The following is a 21,946-nucleotide window of genomic DNA, read 5'->3' as shown; positions in this document are numbered from 1 at the left end:
TCTGATTTATACCGAAAGGATAGAAAGAGGGAAGTTTTAAAATTAGAGGAAATATATTTCCTCGAATATCTAGCGAAATAAAGCGCCTGAAAAACAAATTATTTACATGAGGAATATAATAAAAATTGTCGAGGGACGCGAACGTTTTTTGTTTATAACAATTCTAACAATACTCTGTCCGAGTTATGCAAAAGTTCGTGTTGTCGCACAAAAAATATTTATCAATTCATTCCGTATTTACCGGTTGAAAGTGCACTCACGTTGTTTTAAAATACTACTCGGATTTCCGGAGGTTGTTATCAAAATTTCTAGCTGATTTATTCTCCATCAACATTTAATTGGAATGCTTTTAGTTTCAGTGAAATCTGTCATTTTGAGTTTGAAAGCGGTTCGCATAAATTGGAGCAACAGTGTACGACAGTGTCAAAGACGCTATAGTTCGCAAAAACGTTTTGGCTTAAGACCAGAGGTGTCGTGAAAATTCGTCTAAATTCGCGCGGTCATTTACAAAGGAGCAATCGCCGGGAGTTCCCGACGAAATAAGCTTTCCCGCGTTAATGAAGTGCTTCCACGATCTGAGGAAGAGAGAAGATCCTTGAATGGTTCTCGCCTCGACGAATACCGCAGGAATTCATCCAAGGAGATCCCAGTGGCAAGAAATATCCAATTATCGGTCTCCGGTTCCCATAAAATCTCCCATGGAATTCAAACTCTTCAGTCACACGTAATTTCAAAATAAAAATGGGAATACAAAATTGGCACGATTCTAAGAGGGCTATTCGGATTGAAAATATATTCCCGTAGGAATTTTGAAAAATTTTACGGCTCGAATTAAAGTTAGAAGGTGGCACTTCATTGATAGTCGTTAAAAAGTAAATTCGGAATCATGTCAAACAAGTTAATGAAACCCGATCTTCATCGCAAACAAAATTTCCTCAATTTTTAACCGCTTGCACTACGATTTATTTTACAGTTTCACTGACTAGAACTTTTTTGTAATTCGTGATTTCCTAAAGAAAAGCAGAAAATTTATATCTACTGTATGCCTATATGTTCTTCGATAGCTGTACATTAACAACGCCAAGATAATATTTTATTTCGGTTTAAAGCAAATTAATAACATACATATTTATTAGACTCTGTTCAGAATCTTCATCACGAGTATGACTCGATATTGTAGAGCAAGGGGTTAATGGCACTCCTCGAGTCAATATTAATATGTACTCCCGTAGGAATTTTTTAACGTTTGACAGCTTAAAGTGAAGCTACACGATAGCACTTTGTGATAAAGGCATCAAAGTCAAAACTTTTCATCTTTACATTTTTTAGCACAGCTTTTCACAGCAAAGTGTTTGTCACAGATTCAAAGGTAAAACGTATGACGGTACCTTACATTCCACATGGTCCAGGAAGGAAAAACGAGCAGATTTTTCGCTTCAGTCTTGTCAAACGGTAACGACGCGAATCGTGTCTTCGCTGAGCGAATACCAAGGTAACACGAAAATCACTGGAATCGGCTTTGCCAGGCGATATCATGCGCCAATAGGGCGGAGCGTTTTGCTCGGGGAACCTACTCGCGGAAAGCTTTCACATTATTTCAATTTCGTGAGAGATCTCGAATTTCCATCCCCTTCAAAAGAATGTTAAAAACGAGCGGTTCTCGGAACCACTCTAACGGCTGGTCTAATCGTTCAAACGTTTTATAATGCAGAAGGTGCAGCTCGAATCTCGAATTTATGCGAAACTGTAGCCGATGCCGGAAAATTTACCAAATAAATATTAAATGTTTAGCAATGTTCCAAAAGACGGATAATCCTTTGCTTAAGTTTCGAATTCTGTGTGAAAATGTTCTGAGCTGAAAAGAATAGCTTTTTATTGGTTTAGTTCGTTTAGGAAATATCGTGAAATCCTTCGAGGTTCCTGAATAAATAAAACCCAACCTAGGATTTGCATAGAATTATCGGCAAATTCTATTTTTAGGATGAGTGTACTGCAGCAACGACTGGAAACATTCAAGAAATTTAATTAGAAATCGAGATCAGGAAATGTTCCATCATTATGCGTGCTGCCCAGAATTAATTAGCTGGTTCGCGAGAGAATCTCTCGGGGATTCTCTGGATTCGTCGAATGTCGGAGGAACACGGATTGTCATCGTCGATCAAAGGGATCAAAGAATGTTGGAAGAGTGGGTGGAATCGTTTCCACGTATTTTGCTCACCTCCGCGAATTTCAAACGCCAGGGTGTCGCGTTAATTAGTAGCGAGGTAGTTCGCGCGACAATCGAATACTAAAGTTCCCTAGAAATTGTTTCTAGAGACACGAAAAGGAAATCATTCGGAATAACTTTCGAATAAAACTTTCTCCTACTATGGAATCAAAACAGAGTTAGGGACATAGAAATGAAACGAGTTTGCTGATTACAGAAGCATACTGATAAAATTCGCGATCTATTTCGTTTCTCGTCGTACATCCACTATAAAATTAAAACAGAGAGCGAGACATAAAAATTTGAAAATCGGAAACGTCGATAAAATCGCACGAACTTTCCACTAGAAACACCTGCTTCGTTAAGGGGTAATGCACTTTGTTGACCACACCTGGAAATCAATTTTTAGTGCAATCTAATAAATGAAACAAATTTTATTGGGATCTGTGTACGAGGTGTGAAAATGTTACAGCAATTATATGATAGAATAGAAATGGCGAAAAAAAACTTTGTCATTTCTGTTTTTGTATCGTTAACCAAGTTGACCTTGTGAGATTTTTATGGGCATTAGTATGACACTCAACGTGCTGATGTATTGTAGATGTTGTGAATACGTTTTGATTGTATTTAGTTGTTTTTATTATTGTGTACCTGCGGGTTATAGGTACATAGTTCAGAACGAAGATTTATTGTAAGCATGATTTTCCTACAAGAGTTCTTATGTATAAAATTGTAATCCGAGTTGCAGATGTGGACTTTTTTTCTTGGGAAGGCGTCTGTTTACACACAATATTGGAAAAATGCGAGAGAGAGAGAGAGAGAGAGAGAGAGAGAGAGAGAGAGAGAGAGAGAGAGAGAGAGAGAGAGAGAGAGAGAGAGAGAGAGAGAGAGAGAGAGAGAGAGAGAGAGAGAGAGTGGAATGCTATGCTTCTACGTCCAAGGCAAATACTATTGTGCGATATGTTTGCATTATAAACATCCTGAGCGCAAGTGCAACTTCTTGAGATGACAATTTTTCCGTTGGAAAAATGTAAGAAAATCAAAACATATAACACGTGTACAGAAAATAAACGAAAACACCCTAGATAAATACAAAAAATTAAACGAAGCACACTAAAAAATATATGAAAAATATGTAGAATATCAGAAAAATGCTAATACTAATCACAGCACAATAACAGCACGTCCGGGCTACAAGACCGTTCGGATAGTGAAGGCTCATTAGCTACTCGGTATTTCACTGTACACTTAGTGCTAGAGAAGGTGCATACACAGGGTGTTCCAAAAACATTGTACTTGAAATGGCTGATACCTGACGTCATTCAAACTATTTTGTTCCTTTGCAAAAATGTTCTCCGCGACAAACGCGGACCAATCAGAGAGTGGCGTGACATTGGCCGAGCCGGAATCTGTTCGCTGTAACCGCGCTCTGATTGGTCCAGATATTTCGTTAATAACTCTTCGACGAAGCCACGGAGGACATTTTCGCAAAGGAAAAAGTTTTTTTAAATGACCTCGGGAATCACCTCTTTCAAGAAAGTACATTTTTGGGACTCCCTGTGACCAGTATCTGAAAACAATTTTTTGGTCTATTGTGAGAACAATCGAATCTACATATCTGGGAGTGCACCAAAGAATTTCCCAGGGAAAATCGCCAGTTAGTTAAGCGGGAAGGGAAATCGGCAGTAAAAATTGAGTCGGGCTCGTAGCGTTGGGCCGCAGTACGTATTCCTCTTATCAGAATCGTTCCCGTGGTTCGTGAACCGACAAAGGAGAAGACGTCCTGAGACGCGTCCCCCACCCACACTCTCCATCCGCGTTCCACCCTCACGCACCACTATCCAGGTCTCGAAAGACGACCATACTCGCGCGAGAACTTTCTACTCCCGTTTGCGTCCTCCGGAAACGAAATTCAATAGTATACGTCGGCGACTGTTTCGGAGAATCCGATGCAAAAAACTCACCGGGAATGTACGTTATTAGCTCCTCGGACTTTCGCAGTTGCATGCAACTCGCGAACAATTGCGAAGAAAACGTTGTTCACCTTTTGTGCGACGATGGTACCTCTGGGACCAGGTAGTTAGCGAGAACTTTGGTAACTTGTTCGAACGAAAATGAAATGAACCGTTACGGAAATGGTGCAAGTCAAAACAGTTAATCATAGGATAAACACAACAATTAACGCTTTGTCTGCCCATTAAGTACCGGATTTAAACATTTTTTCCTCTGACTTATTAGTATTTATATATTTAAGACAATCTATGTGAAAAGTTCTATCGAATTTGAAGAATTGCTATGATCAATTAACAAATCTTTACCCGTGGACCTTTCAGAAATTATAAAATAATTATTTTAACCGTAAAACAATTAGTTAACCACCGCTGGATAATATGTGAAGTAACCGTTATTACGTTTGTCTTATGTAAACCTCGCTAAAGTTATGTTACAATGAATGGTGGTGTGAAACCAAACGGACGAACCTTGACTTACCTAAATGCAGTTAAATGCATTTTTGCAAGTTAAATGATAATTCTGTATTGAAAGGTACTGAATGCAAGAATGTAAAATCATAAAATTATAATCGATACCGTACCCCTCGTTGCTCCTATAAATAAACACGAATGAATGTATAATCAATATAATTAATAACGCGTGCTTAATGATCTGCATTAAAATGTTACGGTTTTCCTCGGCTAATTAAACTACATTCAAAAGGGGGATACACTCCGCTCATTAACCACGAAAAGGACAAGACCGAGCAGAATTGATTATACCATAACTTGTCAGATGCGAACGAATAATTATCATAATCCGACAGTAATATCGTGGATTTAAGTGCAACGACCCGCGTGTTATTTAAAGCGACTGCGAAAATAAATGAGTTAGAGTCGAAGAGCGGAGGGACGAATATCCCGTTGACATAATGGAAATTCTATAGAGGACGCCGAAAAGTTGGCGAGGGCGGTGTCACCGACAGCCGTTGCTCGAAAGTGAAATTTCCATCTAAATGAAGGTATAAATGTACGGTGAAAAGTATCCGGGCCGGTGGGACGGGAAAATGAAACGTTGGAGAGCTTGTTATTTAAGTTCCATCGACTATCCGCGCGTCGGTGACGACAACAGCTTCTGCAGGGGGTGGCACACAGAGGGAGAGAAATAGAGAGAGAGAGAGAGAGAGAGAGAGAGAGGGCTCGTTGCTACGAAAAAATCTGATGAGAACGTAGGATCCTTCTTATCGGGGATTAAGATCGAACGTCGACCATTGACCCCTCATTACGTGGGAGGACAGTTTTCGTGCAGGGAAGACGAGTGCGCTGCAAACCATTTTCTACCACGAGGGTTAATTGTTATCAGTAATTGGCGTAAGAAACTGGCCGAGAAAGTCGATATTATTGGTAAATTGTTAAAATGGAAAGCTTTTGACTTCAAAAAAGGAAAACAACAAGTAAAAATGGCTACAAAATGCAGAAATGTCATTTATAACATTTTTAGGTATTCAAAATTTGCCTGCATGCGTCACGCGAGGCAAATGTGCAAAATGTGACGAGATTGAATGTATTTAAATTTTTCGCAATTTTTATAGCAATATTGAATGGAGAAATTATTGAATAAAACATGTGAAACCTATCTAGTGAAGTCTATTTACATACCAACATCTATTTTTTATATCTCGAATATTTTTCATATATATTTCCTATTCACTTTTCGTATTTATTTCGTGTGCGTTTTCATTTGTTTTCCATGCATGTTTCAAACATTTGTCTTCCGTCACATTTACATTTTCCATGCATGTTTCACTACACTTTCCGATGTTACACATTCTCGCTGATTATACCTATGCACCTCTACTATTTTTTACACAGTTTTCATTTACATTTCATTGTGTTTTCACGCATATCCCGTACACGTTCCCTCTGGTAAACTTCTTAACTATGACCTCCTTTCGTATTCTTCTATTGTGAACAATTGCAACAATAAAATTGTTGCTAGTAGAAATATTCTTCGAAGAATTCTTCCAAAATAACTTGGAAGACTAAAAATATATTTTAAAGAGACTTCCACTTGAAAGGTTAAAGGGTACTCTTAGTTTATTTGATTCTTCTCCTTAAATAATTAAAAAGAGATTTTAGTTTGAAAGATTCTTCTGTTTAAACAAGTAAACAGAAATTCTAGTTTAAGAGAATCTCCTAGACGAAACGTTCAACAGAAATTCCAGTTCAAGAGATCCTGCTATTTCAAAGTCTAACAAGAAGTTTGAAAGATTCAGCTGTATAAAACATTAACGAGAAATTCTAGCCACCAATCAGAAATTATTCGACTTTAAGGACCACTACAAAAATCGTTGCTTCACGAATAATGTAAGTTGACGACACAGCTCAATTATACCACATGGAAACTTGATTTCTGAAGAGTGAAAGAACGTGTAACCGGTTCAGAAAATAAAATCTCTATTCCCGACGGATCAAGCGCGGGGAGAAGGCTCTTCCGACAATCGATTCACTGGGCTCGAGGTTAATTTGGTAAAACAAGACTGAATGGAGGAGGACGAACAGGAAAGGGACACATGGTCTGCGGTAGATTGTATATTTAGATCGCTAGATCTTGTCGGATGCGTCTCGCGATATTTTCGGCATTATTTCGAGCAACTTCTTTTTGTCCCGATGCGTGGGAGGCGGTTCCGCGTGGTGGACAATCGTTGGAAAGAAAACAGCAGGGAACTCGTAGGGAATCCACAAAAATAGTAGTCAAACGTCTCAACCACAAAATCAACCTCTGATACAAAATTAATAATCGATTAAAACGACCGGTGACCAACAATTTCACAATAAACGAGCACAGCGAGTACAGGTTTCGCAAGTAACAGCGATTATTCTTCAATATTTTACTTATTTTGTCTGTTTCTAAACGAACAATAAACCCGCGAGAGTAAAAGCCACGAATTAATCCGTACTCGTTTATTATGATATTAAGCTCAGTTTCCACAGCTCTGCTTTATACAGGGTGTTTCACCTAACTCGACCATCTAGAATATCTCGTTTTTTTTATGATAGAAGAAAATTTCAGAGGAAAACATTAGTTGGTTCAGAAGGGCAAATATTATGATAGGCAAAAAAAAATTGGTTCTTGAAGTTTTTTTAAATGGAATAATATACTTTTATTATCGCTACATGATACCCGAGGTCAAGACGAATCCAACGACCTGTAATATTATGACGACGTGACCTTGAGTACGAAAAATTCATATGTTATCACCAACGATTACACACCATACATTTACACTCCAAGGACGCTGGTGTACAACTTGTCGAAGTCATTCCGGCCTTTCAGTGCACCAATAATGCAGAAAAAGTAGTTTCGTCAGTAAAGAGAACGTCATAAAAGAAATGTTCATTTCTTTGTATTTGCTGCAATGCTCATATACAAAAAGCAACACGATTCTCAAAGTCGTTGCCATGAAGCTTCTGATGTAAGGAAATATGGTATGCAGGAAATTTATGACGTTGCAATATTCGGTACATACTTGCTTTGAAAATGCCTAAAGAACGTCCAATTTTTCGACAACTTTTTCAAGCACAACTTTTTTTTTCGACAATTTTTGAACCAGCTAATGTTTTTCTCTAAAATGTTCTTCTATCATGAAAAACGAGCGAGATAAAAATATCTCAGAAGGTCGAGTGAGGTGAGGCATCCTGCATAGTCATTTGATTTCGAATTAATAGCATGTGTTCATTCAGAGATGAAAGCACACGATTAATGAGCTACCCCGATGACCTCCTTTGACAATATGATCGTGCTCAGAAGGTAACATAATCTTCTAGTATAAACTATCTTTCGATTCAAACAATCTTCGAACACCTCGCCGCAGACGCAGAGCTGAATCGCTGTTCAAATATTTCTGGCGTTTGAATCTAAACGTTGAAATTGCTCGCGACGCTAACGAGCGCTTGATTAGGCGATCCAATTTGCGTGCGGCTCTGACGCGCGCACCGTTCGCGTCCCATCGTCGAATCAATTTTTATTGTTTGTTCGCGGCATTATCCGCGGCTTCGCGAACAAAGTCGGCCTCCATCATTCATCGGTGACTGGCTTTAATCGAACAATCGATGGCGCTCGTAAATTAGCCGATGCATTGTTCTTTCCTCGTGGAACTTCTCTTTCGTTACAAAAAGAATGAAAACTGATCCAGAACTGATGAATTCCAATCTCTGGAAGATAAATTGAATTCCAGCTCTCTGAGAGCTTTATGTCCTTTTTCTAAAAAATTGTATTTTATTATTAAAATATTTTCAGTTCTATCTTCTATTCAAATTCCAGTCTCCAAAATTTCGCGTTTTAAGCTCGAGTTACCGTAGTTAAACAAATACGTATTCATTATTCTCTGCTAATCTGTATACAGAGATTACTCGATATATGTCCAAAACACGGGTCTAGCCAGGGCCATAAAAAATTCTAAACAATCTTTTAATTAATTAAGGTTAACCAATTAAGATTGGTAAATTTCGATTTGTCAACAACATTGGAACGCGTACAACGGCGTAGCATATGATACTCCTTGTAATACAAAGTTTTAAATTTTTCTCGACCCAGATAGAAAAATGTAACAGAGTAATCTCTACTAAAGACTGTATATATTTTTGCTGTGCATTATTTGATAAATATTTCGACTTTCTTTTTTATGTAGAATACAATTTTTGTTGCAGCACCAGGTTAATTGAATAATTTCCCTTTAATGTATCTCTTGAATCTTGATCAATTTTTATTTAAAATTCCAAAAGGTGTTTTTTGACAATATTAATATCGCAATACTGCGAAAGAACCGCTATAATGTTTACAAAAATTTTTCAATTAATTTTTAATAAATGTTTAATTACGAAATTAATTTCAAATGTCCAAAGCGTTGTTCAACGTTTAATTTCCGTCCGATAAAGTGAAATTACTTTTGATGTCCAAAGCATGGTTTAATTTACATTGTCCGCCTGTTAACGGGCACCGAAATTGATTACCTTGGGTGATAAAAAATTAATTTCGGAGTTCGAAAGCGTTCGAGCGATTAATTTCTGGGCGTGAATGACGCGATCCCGAATTGAGTTGTAAGTTACGGTGGCTGTCGTTCAAGAGAGGTCCGAGGATTAACGGCAACGGCCGATTACGTGTAACAGATTTTTACGGCCATACATCGCGACGGTTCCCGGTGGATTAAGTGGGTTAATGTCGTCTCTAAACCACCGTCGTGTCGGACTTTCTTCTGCCAGCGGAGAACGAGACCCGCTAAATCAACGTCCGCTCTTCTTCTTTTTTCTCTCTTTTTCTTTGTCTTTCTCTCTCTCTCTTTCTCTTTCCCCTCGCGAGCCGCGAAATTACGCACGGTAATACGACCGAGTGCCTCGTAAACCATTCGGAACCACCAAACCACTGATCCTCCGACGTTACGTCGCTCTGAGAGAAAGGGAAACCATCTGCACGACGCTTCGTCATTGGATCTCCATCATACGATTTTGACGATTTTGATAATTGCACCGGTGACACTACTTGGATCTACTCGATCAGTTTTTTAACACTCGTGTAGTGGCCCTCTTTCATCATTGTAAGGTCGACGATGCTTGGAACTGAACTGCAGATTTTTGTGCAAAATAGAAATTGTCTGAATTGTCACAAGCAGCATACAACAGTTTTTTTAATAGGATTACTAAATACCTCAGTAATTGCTAACACTCATATAATCAACTGTTCTGATAATTATATAGTTAATATTTCGAACCAGACTGCAGATCTTTGAGTAGAATAAAAATTGTTTCAAACACAACGAACCGGAGTTAATAAAATATTAATATAATATCAATATAAATTCCTTTCCTCTCGTAATGGGATGAATAAATTTCAAATAGTGGGCGAGTATTTTTAAATCATTCTGTTTTTCGTTTTCATCGCAGTTCACCTGCTCAATTTTTTCATAAATGCATAAAATCCACTAATCACTCATCGTAATTACGAAAAGTTTGCAAATTGCTCGTGAACATAGCGCGCGAACCCCGATGCACTATTCATTGTGGTAGGATGGAAAGCTGCGAGGTTGTACCATAAAATGTGGTAGAAAAATTGACCAAAAAATGGTCAAAAAATAGTCTCGTGTGTTCGAGCCGTTCTGGCTCGAGTTCATTGGTTTGCATGCGTCGTGTGCGCCGACTGGTTTCCGCGTCGATTACAGCTCGATTATTATTCGCGCGTGACTGGAAATCGCGCGCAGAATTCGAAAACCATAGATCGCAGGACTTCGCCGAAGTTGTCGGGACTCGTCGGAACTGGTCGGTGATTTATGTACATGGCCCCGGAAATTTAAGGGTTACGGAGTCGGCGTCGATCTCAGGAAATAAACTGACGCGTCACAATCATCATCCTGACCACCGGGAAACGACAAATCGTGATGCTGCTTAAACAGGGCCCAATTTCACGATAAGTGATAGGCACGCGTTATGTGTCGCACAATTTCGGCTGTTTAGTGCAATTAGGAACATTTATCCACCACATGGACAATTATGTATACGCAGGCTCACGAAAGTATTCGAACGCCCCTTAAAACAGTATAACTTTTCCTAAATTGGATCGTACGACCTGAATTTTTTTGAGCAATTAGAAGAAATTGGTTTACCGGATGACTAGGAGTTATAAGAGCAAATGAAAAAGGAACTTTCCAAAACTCTTTTATTTGAGTCTGTGATGAAAATTTTAAAGATTTCGATGAAATTTTCAGTATGTGTACAACTAATATAGATCTACAAAATTCATATTTGAAATATTCATTACAGGCTCAAATAAAAAAGTTCTGGAAAGTGCCTTTTTTATTTGCTCTTATAATTCCTAGCAATTGCAGTTTTTTCAAAATCTTTTTTGCAATTTATTTACTGTTTGTCTTTCCCTAAAATCCAAATGAGGAATAACATTTTATTCGCAAATAAGAAACAATAAATAAATTGTTTGTGGAACTGTATAAATGATCTTTTAATTAAATAAAAATTTAATTATTATTTGCAAATGAAATATTAATGTAACTTGTAATTTGTTATTTATTATTTAACAAAAAATTTACCCAACTCTGCGTCCAGGTGAAGCACTGATTTCGGGTGAAGACCCGCAGCAAAGCCAGAAAGAAACCCGTTCCGAATATTGCTCTTATTGGTCCGGGTGGGCGGCGTGCTTGGACAGATAAACCAGAAAATGGGAATGCGACACGCACGTGCATCCAAATGCATCGCACTGTGCATCGCGTGCATATACGCTGCAATATTACAGCGTCCATAGAGAAGAAATGCATATCGAACGAATGTGAAATTCAATTCTGGTCCTCTCAAAGAGAGATAGATGGAGGACCAGAGGGACAGGAACAAAGGGAAAGGTACAGAGGGAGAGGGACGGGTCATAGTTATTTGTCGTACTGCACGCACACGTGGCATACATTCGTCAGAGAGGGGTGGAAAGCCAGATTGGCAGTTTCGCGGACCTTGGTCTTCGCTTTTCGTCGATTCGGCGATATTTCTCGCCGATGGGAGGTAATTTGCCGCTTGGAAGGAAGTGGGAAACCTTCCCAGGGACCTAGGGAATCCTCCACCCCTGCAGTTTAATCCTCGGATCACGAACAACCCCCTAGGAACCCTCTCCCTGGACAACGGAGCCCCGAAAACCCGATGAAGTGTCGAAATTCTGTATCGTTTTTTTTATTTTCCATACTGCCAACTGGCACTTGCTAGCTTCGATTTTTATGCGCATTTCCATTTTCACATTGTTCGTATTTATGTTTTCATTATTTATTAAAAACATTCGACAACGCGATAGAAATTTGCTGACACTTTAAATCCTTTGGCATAATTACGCAAAATGTGTATACGTCAATTGCCCAATAATTCAATTTCGTCAATTACGTCAATTCCCCATTAATAATAAATTATATTTTAAGAATAGTATATCGACATTATTAAACTCATTCAATCTTCTTACTATTTTGAGTTACACCTACTCATTTTTGTCATGAATGTTTAAAACCCGCAGTCTAATTATTGTACACGTGATTAATAAACTGCGGATTTTATGCATTTATAAGAAAAATTAGTATATCAAACGCGAAACAGTGGAAACGTTTAAACAATTTATGAACACCGTTGCATTATTTCCAACTCACTAAAACTATTCGTGAAAGAAATGAACGTATAGCACCTGTATCCTGCAATTAGTGCAAATTTTTATTTTGCACAGACAAGATGATCGGCCGTATATCCGATCGCACACTGCAACAATTTCCTTTTTCACGCGATTCGCTAACGAGCAACCAGAATGGCGGTTCGACAACGGCGGAGGTGTAATAAAAATGGCGTCGTTTCCGGTGCGAGCCAATCGCCGGAGAAAAGTTTCTTGTGCATCGTAATCCACGCCTTTCACAGGTGGAGACTCACCTGCGTACACGGCTTTTCCCCATAGATGGCAGATACCTGTCCGGTATCGGCCGATTGCTGATGAGACCGGCGCCATATTGGTTTGCGTAACTCCCTGCGGTTCGCCATCTAATTTCGTTGGAAAATTAAAGCCGGGACGCAGAGCCGATTGCAAGAGGCGATACAAGACTCGAAGACAGCTGTCCCGTGGGACTCTCTTGTAATGGCATGATTTTTCGTTTGCGAACAGACTTCGTCGACACGCTACTCAAACCAGTTTCGCTTTTCTCCGTTGCGTGTAAATAGATTTTTCATTAATTTTTCATTCGGTGAAATGCGAGCCGCTAGTAGAAGCTCAAAAAAAAAACTGATCTTTATTGACTATATCTGCAGATCCGTTCGGAAAATTGGCGAGTGCAATTTTCAAAAACTGTACCACACGGAGCTTCCAAGACAAAAATTCAACCAGTTTTCGCGGAGGAAAAAACGATTACATAAACTGCCCCTAATTCAATCGAAGTCCACATCCCATGTGGATAGCGAATGGCGACGTGTTTCATCCGAATGACCCGTATGAATGGATGATGTGTTTAAACCGTTGAGCGCGCAATGAAGCCATTAATTAATAATAATCGTATCACTGATCTCTGACACGGCATTTCGCGTTAACAGTAAATGCGATGTTTAAATTGGCGAATTCATTGAAGGTATACAAGGTATACGCATACACCAAATCTTGGAACGAACGATTTATCTATCTGCTACGTTCGACAACTGTGTGCATTATCCTCGTGCTAATTTCGGAATTATAGATTACAGATGTAGTAAAAGGGAACTTAGTATTTCCGAATAATCTGCAAGCAGAGTTCTCAAACACATTGATCCTTCGCGAGGCTGCTACCCAGTGGCATGTATTAGAGACTGGATTAGGCGATTAGAGGTATTAGATGCCGGTATCATAACGAGGAACCGGACAATCGATACATTGAATTACTCAGCAGCGTCTAGCAGACCCCAGAAACCTGATTCGAGCTAAGATGCGCGAAAGACTCTTAATATTAAGAATTTCGTAAAAGCACTTTATGGACGATTTAATAATCTTTCCGTCTTTGCTCCTCACTAAAATATGTAAGTTCTTATGTATTGAATATTTATAGTGGAGAATGTAGCACGTGTCTCACTTAAATAAATTCTTTAGTCGTGGTCGGGGACCAAAAATAACAGTTATTCTAAAATTTTCTGATGATCTAAAAATTTAAGATAATCTACACAAAATATAAAGAAAAAAATTCGAAGAACAAAATGATTAAAAAATATCGATTTTTATACTTTTTGGTTACAAATAATAGTTATCCTCCTCGATAACTGTTATCGATGAAGGAAAACCGTTACGATTGCTCAAAGCAGTCATCGACGAGGGAAGTTCATTTCGATCACTCACAACACTTATCAATGAGAGAAGTTCATTTCGATCTGAAAATTTGAAAACCTCTCCCATCGATAATTGTTATTACCGATCGAAATAAATTTCTCTCAACGGTAGCATCTACCAATAAGAGAAACAATTTTCGGTTACTTATAATCCTTATTTGTAACCAATACGAATTTAGTCGATGAAATACTTGTTATTCCATGACTTTTTTTCTTTCTGGTTATAACAGTTATGGTCCCTGGTCGTGGTAGCATAAGAAATTATTTGTCTAAGATTTCATTTGATACTTTGACAAGCGTCTGCAACAGCATCCGGAAAGGAAAGTTTACAGAATAAGCGAATCAACATTAAATTGTTACCGAAATTCCCCCTCGCCATTCAATTTAAAAAATGCCGAACGGAGGATTGAACAATAATTCTTCGAAAAACATCCTGTCTGCACATTTCTGCATACAGGAAATTGCCCGAGGCCGCTCTAGAATATCGTCACACGCGCCGCAAAACTATATCGTTCGTACTCGCCTAGCTGATTACATTCCCGATGAGAACGCGGGGCACGGTTCACAGTATAAAATGAAAATCTTTATTATTTTCTAATAATTAATTAAAATTCAACGGCCGCGGATCGACATATAAATCGACTGATCATTGTAACGAGACGAATCGATATGCATTAGTAGAATCCCGCCGGTCAATCTAGCAAGCGAATTGCAATACAAGATAGCTCTGCCGTGTGATCGATTAATCAATGGCGGATTAGAGACGCGGGATACCGGTCGACGGAATACTTTTAGTGTGCTTTAATCCGATCCGCGGATTGGAAACCTAATTACCCGAGTATCACTGCGCCCTCGAGCATCGACTACGAGCCCTGCCGTTTCTCAATTGTGCACGCGAAAAATGGCCGCTCCGTACCATTCGAACGTATTTCATCCCCCAACCGCTCCCTTTTAATTAATCACTGTTTATGAGGCTGAACAAAATCCTTCGTTGATCCATATTCTTCCACGTTCGGTTAACGCTAACCACAGTGAATTCTCGATATATGTCAACAACACTGGTCTTGCCAACGACATATATCGTCCACGAGATACTATTTTTTGATCCACGCTGAACGACGTACCCGACCCGTATGATGTTTACACTCCTCGGTATCCGAGGCTTCTAGAGCTTCTAGATCTCACAGGGTATTCCACGCGGTAGTAGGGATAATTCCGCGACGTTTACCATCCAGGCCTTGGCGACATATATAGAGAAATCACTGTATCACCGACTATTATTCGAACGCGATACATTATTTTCAACTTGTAAGACTTTTGGCGGCGAGAGAGAAGGAAGAGGAAAAAATTTCATCGTAGGAAAGAAACTGTCTCCGTTCCAGGTTTCAGAGGATGATCTACGCCAAGAGGAATTTGCATAAAGATCCGCAGTCTAGTCACGAGCGCGTCGACGTTCGTCCTGAAAGTGTTGAATCCGCAGGATAATCGAGTTGCACAGCGAATCCTTGCGCGTGGGTGTGTGTTCCGCGACGAGGAGGCAAAGTGCACGGCTCTATCGGTTGCAGCGTTGCAACGTTGCAGGTGGCGGCACGCCACCCGTGGCATCCGCGCCCGTAAATTTCTGTCTTAACGATCCGCGGCGCGAAATTCCGCGTGTATCGAGATGGAAACTAATAATCCCCCATTGAATCCGGCAGCTGGGGCTGACCGTAGCTGCGGAGAGATCGAGCGGGCCCCCATCGATTTTCCATAAAATGACCGATGTCGTCGGGTCCGTAGAAATACGGCCGGACTTCTCCTATTTCGCGGTCGACGTGCTCGACGATTTACGCGAGCCCGGCTTACACGCCCCCAACTTTCCGTGGAACTGTCTGACCACGCTTGCGAAACCTTCCTGTCCCGCTTTGGCGGTAAAAGAAAACATTTTTGCGGAGAATTTTCTGAACGCTGGATGCCCTCGGCGCCTAATAATAACAGGAGCGTGTTAATATAATTGAAAGACGATAAATCTGAAGTTAGAACAATTGAAAGAGATTTTCTTTAGAATACGGTGGAAGTTCCAGCGCAGAGAATAAAATGTTCGTCCCATTCCAGTTGCCATAAATTAGGAGCCGGACCCGACGGTGATCACGCTTCGAACGACACGGGCCACCGAGGGCAGAAATTTGCGGCCGCGCCGCTCATTAAAATCGATTCATCTAGACTGGAAACGCTCTCACTCGATTAACTGCTGTACCGTTATTTCGTTAATCCTGTATGTTCCGCCTCGATTATGAATCATGCATCGTCACTAATTGTAATTCGTCGCGCGTACGTCGCGCCGCCGCGCAGCGCCGCACGTGCTTGGTACAGAAACGGTTGACTTTCGCACGGCGGTTAATTATATTTTCGTATCGAATTACTTCCTTCACCACTGGACTACATAGACATATAATAATAAAATTCTTTATTTGGAAGGAAAATGATAAAATATTTATTGCGCTCTTTTTGACGATTTCAACTGAAAATTCCTTTCATTTCTGGACAGTTGTGTTTCTCGTGCGTTCATTCGCTACCTTCACTTACTGATTACAGTGAATTCTCGATATATGTCAACAGAACTGGTTTCGGTCCGAAGCCCGTCACGGGGTATACCCCGCGGTAGTGGGGATAGTTCTGCGACTCGTATCGGTCAGGTATTTGCGACATATATCGAGAAAAGACTGTGCTGGATTACGGATTTTTATCTAAATGAAAATTGCATTCATTACAAGATATAGAGATCTTTTCTTACTGATTTTGATGAGCAGAAAATAATACAAAGTTTTCTATTCGTGGAGTATTTTTACTGTTTTGAATTTAATCTACTAATTTTTTCCATAAATGTATAAAATCACCTGTCCACAGATTACACTGATATCTGGTAATAAAATTTCTCCATTTCATGTTCTCTTTCTGATAATTTCGACTGGAAAGTTTTATCCCGGAAAAGTTGAAAAATCGCAGCGCAACGATTACAGTTCCGTGAATGTTTACGAGCGGAGTATGCTCGTTAATTAAATTTTGCGTCAATATTTCGAACTTCCCACGCGTTCCAGGAAGTGGAAGCAACTAATTAAAATGTCCTCGATTTGTCAAATTATGCCGCGTGGCTCAAATTTTAGATTGTGTGAAAAACTTCTACCACGTTCATAACATTTCATTAACATCGGTTCGACAGTTTGTTACTCGTCTCTGCATTCATTTCTGCCTCATTCTAAACCCCTTTCAATAATCCCGTGTCTCTTAAATTAATGCGAAAAGTTAAATGAAATAAAATTAGTTCGTTTGAAAAGAGAAATTTGTAAAGAAATACTCAAATATTGACGCGAGGATTAAATACAAAGAAATTCGATGCAATAAACATTAACTCGATAAATATTTCTCTCCGAAAGAAATTAGCCTAGTTCTCTCAATCGTGGAACTTTCTTCCGCATCTTCGTAAACTATGCCAATAACTGCGTTCTTGCTTCATTAAACTCGATCCAGATATTCGCAGAATTATGCATAAATCGCTTTCCGTTATGAAACTCAATAACTAACCTAGGGGCACAAACTGGTAGGGTAATTCTGGGAGAAACGCACCATAAGGTGAGATGCACCAGTTTTTATTGTGGCAACACTGAACGATTCTCAACTGTTTTTCTGTTATCATTTATAACATTTTAACATTTGTAAATAATCCCCAAACGAAGGACACGTGTATTATATCATTTACGTGTAACAGAGGTATAAAATCTTCTCAGTGCTCCAAATTTCTGATGAAATATTTTTGTAAGTAGTCAGTACAAGTGTTATTACCTTCTTTTGGTATGGTTTTAACTATTAGTATCGACTTACATAGTGACAATGGTTTCACTTTTACGATGCTTCATCGTGTTTTGAAAAAAATTGTTGTACTGGTTCTTGTTTTGTGCCTCTCCCTTAATTTAGGAAGAGACGCACCATTAATGTATGTAAATGTACTAGGCAGTCGTTTTTATAAAAAGTGGAGCATCCTTTTTTTTTAATTAATTAAAAAGCGATAAATTAAACCTGAGAATTGTTGTTTGCCACACTATTTGTTAATATCGTACACTTTAATTAATGAGAGTTAATTAGTTTATATTTATTGCTCTGTAATTAGGTAATTAAAAAGGAGATGCTTCATTTTTTACAAAAACGACTGGCTAGTAGATTCTAATAATTATTGTATTGAATGTTTAGAAGATTATTATTCAACCACATCTAAAGTAGATTGGATTTCTTAAAGTAGATTGAAGAAAAAAAAGAATACAAGTAGGGAGAAGAAGGTATAAACAAAAGGAATGCGTCTATCCCCAATCAGAAGTGCATCTAACTCCAGACCCTACGGAAAGCTGCACTATTTCGAACTTTTTTAAACAGCATGTTAATATATTACAATAAAAGTTTTACTCATTTCACTTTATATATTATTAAAGAGATTTAAATAAAAAATTCAACTATGCCTGCCTGTACTTTCAATTATTTTCAATAAAATTTTTGTAAAGGGAAAGCAAAATATGGTGCATCTCTCCCGGAATTATCCTAATTAGCTTTCTGTCGAAACTACATGCCTCTGCAATATCACACAGTTTGCATACATTTCAACAATTGGAAACTTTGTGAGCACTCTAACAGAATTTTTTATCGCTTCAGTAATTTAATTCAATTTTAATGCCTCCAAGTTCGTTCGCAGAAAAATTAGTTTGCTCAAAAAATGTTCTGTTCCGACTACAAACTTCTATAAGGCAATATAGTGCGCCTAAATTTCAACAAGCGACCACTCGAGCACCAGCGAGCACTCTAATTCTGTTTCTCATCAACCCAAAAAATTGATCTAATTGCAATTTCCGAAATTCGTCCGCGTCAACCTGCGCCTGCGCAGTCGAGCGTGGTCCAATTACTGTCCGGTAAGGTCAATTGCAGACAGGTGCGGTTTTAATAAACACGTTGCACGAGCCAAGAACAGAAAAAAGGCAACTACGCATTGTTTCGCAAAAACAAGTGAATCCTAAAAGGTACAGCCAAAAAATAGAGAACTTGTTGTACGCGTCAAACTTGTTTCGATCCGACGTTAAAAAATGAAAAACAATAGTCCTGATGAAATTGACGTTTGATCGGAACATGTGCATTCGAGCAGATATTCGACGATTCCAAACGATCAGGCCGGATACAGAAAGAATTACAATGGAAATGAAGTTTTCAACAGGCTCTCTCGTTTTGAAGTTGTAACGATCCCCCGTTGTCGATTTGTTTTCCCGGTTACGAGGCTCTTTCTTTTTATTGCAGACCGAACAATTCACGGTCCTGTGGCTGCTGTTCGCGATGATAGTCGTGGGAAACATCGCGGTCCTGATTGGTCTCCTGTGGGGAAAACGGCGGAAAACAAGGATGGACTTTTTTATCAAGCAGCTTGCACTCGCTGGTAAGTATTTATCGGTGTCATATCTTCTTTGCGTCCCTCTAGTAATTTCACCGAGCGTGAAGTATGCTCGAATAACTCTCCCGAAGGTACACTATCTTTTGGTCTGCTGTGTGCCATTAAAATTTTATTTAAAACGACATTGTTATGCACGTGTAAAGATATCTTATGTTCTTCCACCCATTTAATAAATGTTAAGAAACAGAAGCTGTGCAAGGATAAATGGAGGTTTGCAATTCTTCAGTTCTCTGTGTGCCACTAACGACTTAATTAATACACGTATAAACGACTTGTTGAAATAGTTGCAGTTTTTTAGTTCGCTATGAAACACACGATTTTGTGACCTGCATGTTTCTTCTTATTTGCTTGCGAGGGCATTAATTTAAAAGATACATGAAATGTGTATAAACAATTCTTTCCAAAATTTGCATTGCTGTGTTACTTCCTTCGTCCTCGCATTAAATTATAAGGACCATAAAAATGATTCGTCTGAAGATTTACAGTCTCATAACACTAACAACTAGTGCACCAATTAATTTTTGTTTAAAAATTGTTTGTTGTTTGTTACTACCATTTCTGCTTTCATAAATATGATTTAGGGGTAGTTCTCACCCTGCGAACCAATAAATCTTCTTAAGATAATTCTTCTTATAATCTTCTTAAACCAATAAGTCTTCAAAATAAAATGACGAAAATCAATCTTTATAGTATCTTTGTAAAAGATGCAAAAGATGTGTGTAACAAAATGGTCAGAAATGGGTCGGTTTGATCAGTCATACACCCTCAATGATAGTTCACCGATGTTTTCGATCACCGTACCACGGGATTCGCTGTCAGTAAGGTTGTGTAACGAGGTGCTGCTACTATCCCGAATGTAAACACTATAGAAGGTAGACGAGAACGCGTCAGAGTGCCATGAAGGTTTAAAAGGGCCAGATTATGTCATCCGAATCGATAATGGTGTACCAACTGAGAACAAACAGAGAATTTTATTTACGCAGAATAATGTTTGCCACCGTTCCCATTGTCTAGTGTCGATTTTATGTTTTTTGGAGAAGCCATATGACGTTAGCTACCATTCCCATTGTCTAATATCAACAATACATTTATTGGAAAAGCCATATGACGTTAGCCAGCATTCCCATTGTCCACTATCAATAATACACTTTTTGGAAAAGCCATACGACGTTAAACAGCATTCCAATTGTTCAATTTCAATTTTATATTTGTTGAAAAAACTATGAATGCCTTATTGAGAGCATTATACACACGAGCAACTCTCAAATAAAATAATAATACTAAGAGAGAATAAACTAGAGAAGAACGATACACATTTTCTTCGACAGTGAACACGAAAGCGAAAGAAACGTAATGACCTAAGTGTAATGGAATCATCAATCCTGAACGCTGCAACGTATTTCCATCCGCAAGAACAAAAAGAACTTTGAGGGATTTCGTGTAAACTAATGTTCGTGAACAATGAAACGCGATCGTAGTGACAATTCCGTACACCGTGGACCGAATACTTTTTGTATATTCAAACTGATTGGATGCACATACCAGGAAAAAGTTTAGTTTCATTTAATTTTCCCTATAACGAGTTGGCACACACTGTTACATTAAATCCATGGCGGGGGTGTAAACGCAAGACGTGATTTAATTACTGCTACTACGTCTAACTTCAGTTGTCGTATTGTTTCGGAATTCTATTGTCTCGCGTGTACACGGACGCTAAATAATTCGGTTAGTTTAATCCGAAACACTAAAATGATTGTTTAATCCACGTTATTTTTTCAATGCTTTAAGCGAACAGCAAATATCGACTTGTGCAAATGTCGGACGTTTAGGGGTTCATTTTCAGAAATGGAAACGAATTTTCCCAGTAGGGGGGGGGGGGCTTTCTAAAAATTCTGCAAAAATTCAGTGATGCTCTCTTTAAAATTCACAAAGTTACAAAACCTTCTTACATACATACTCCTACGTATACAGAAAAAAATATTTACTCGTGATCAACGATCACAGATTTCCATACGTTTCTCGATTTCAGGAAAGACACGCGCTCGTGTCTCTCAGTCCCCAGGTAAAGAAAAGCCGCACAGCCTCCAAAAAATAAAGGAGCAAAACAATAGTTCGGGCGCGTGACCGCCTATAGTGTTCTCTACTCCGTTTCTGACGGTATCGATTCCTTTGGGGACGCTCGTAAACGACGTTTGCACGTGCAAAAATGCGCCGAAGTGCAAGTGCCGTTTCACTTGCGCGCGTGAACGTAAACCTACTTGTCCGTCGCGCAAATACGGCCCCCGCCATCCCCGTAAAATCCATCGTACGTCGCGTAAAGCGCGTCGGAGTATCGGAAAACGAGTATCGAGACGTGGATTATTGCTTTCCACGCAAGAAACGCCGTCTAAAGGTTGATCCACATCACCGGAAGATAGCAAACAGCCC

General features: G+C 39.1%; 1 protein-coding gene across 1 annotated transcript in view; it reads left to right on the top strand.

Moving 5' to 3' along the window:
• Ccap-r (Crustacean cardioactive peptide receptor) overlaps positions 1-21,946 on the top strand; it is a 72,021-nt gene that overhangs the window by 36,944 nt on the left and 13,131 nt on the right. The window contains exon 3 of the mRNA XM_076787160.1: positions 19,369-19,504. Coding sequence (XP_076643275.1) covers positions 19,369-19,504 — 136 coding nt within the window. The remainder of the gene's footprint in view (positions 1-19,368; positions 19,505-21,946) is intronic.

The sequence above is a fragment of the Halictus rubicundus genome, chromosome 4, assembly GCF_050948215.1.
Source record: "Halictus rubicundus isolate RS-2024b chromosome 4, iyHalRubi1_principal, whole genome shotgun sequence".
Lineage (NCBI taxonomy): Eukaryota > Metazoa > Arthropoda > Insecta > Hymenoptera > Halictidae > Halictus > Halictus rubicundus.
This window is presented reverse-complemented; position numbering and strand designations above follow the sequence as displayed.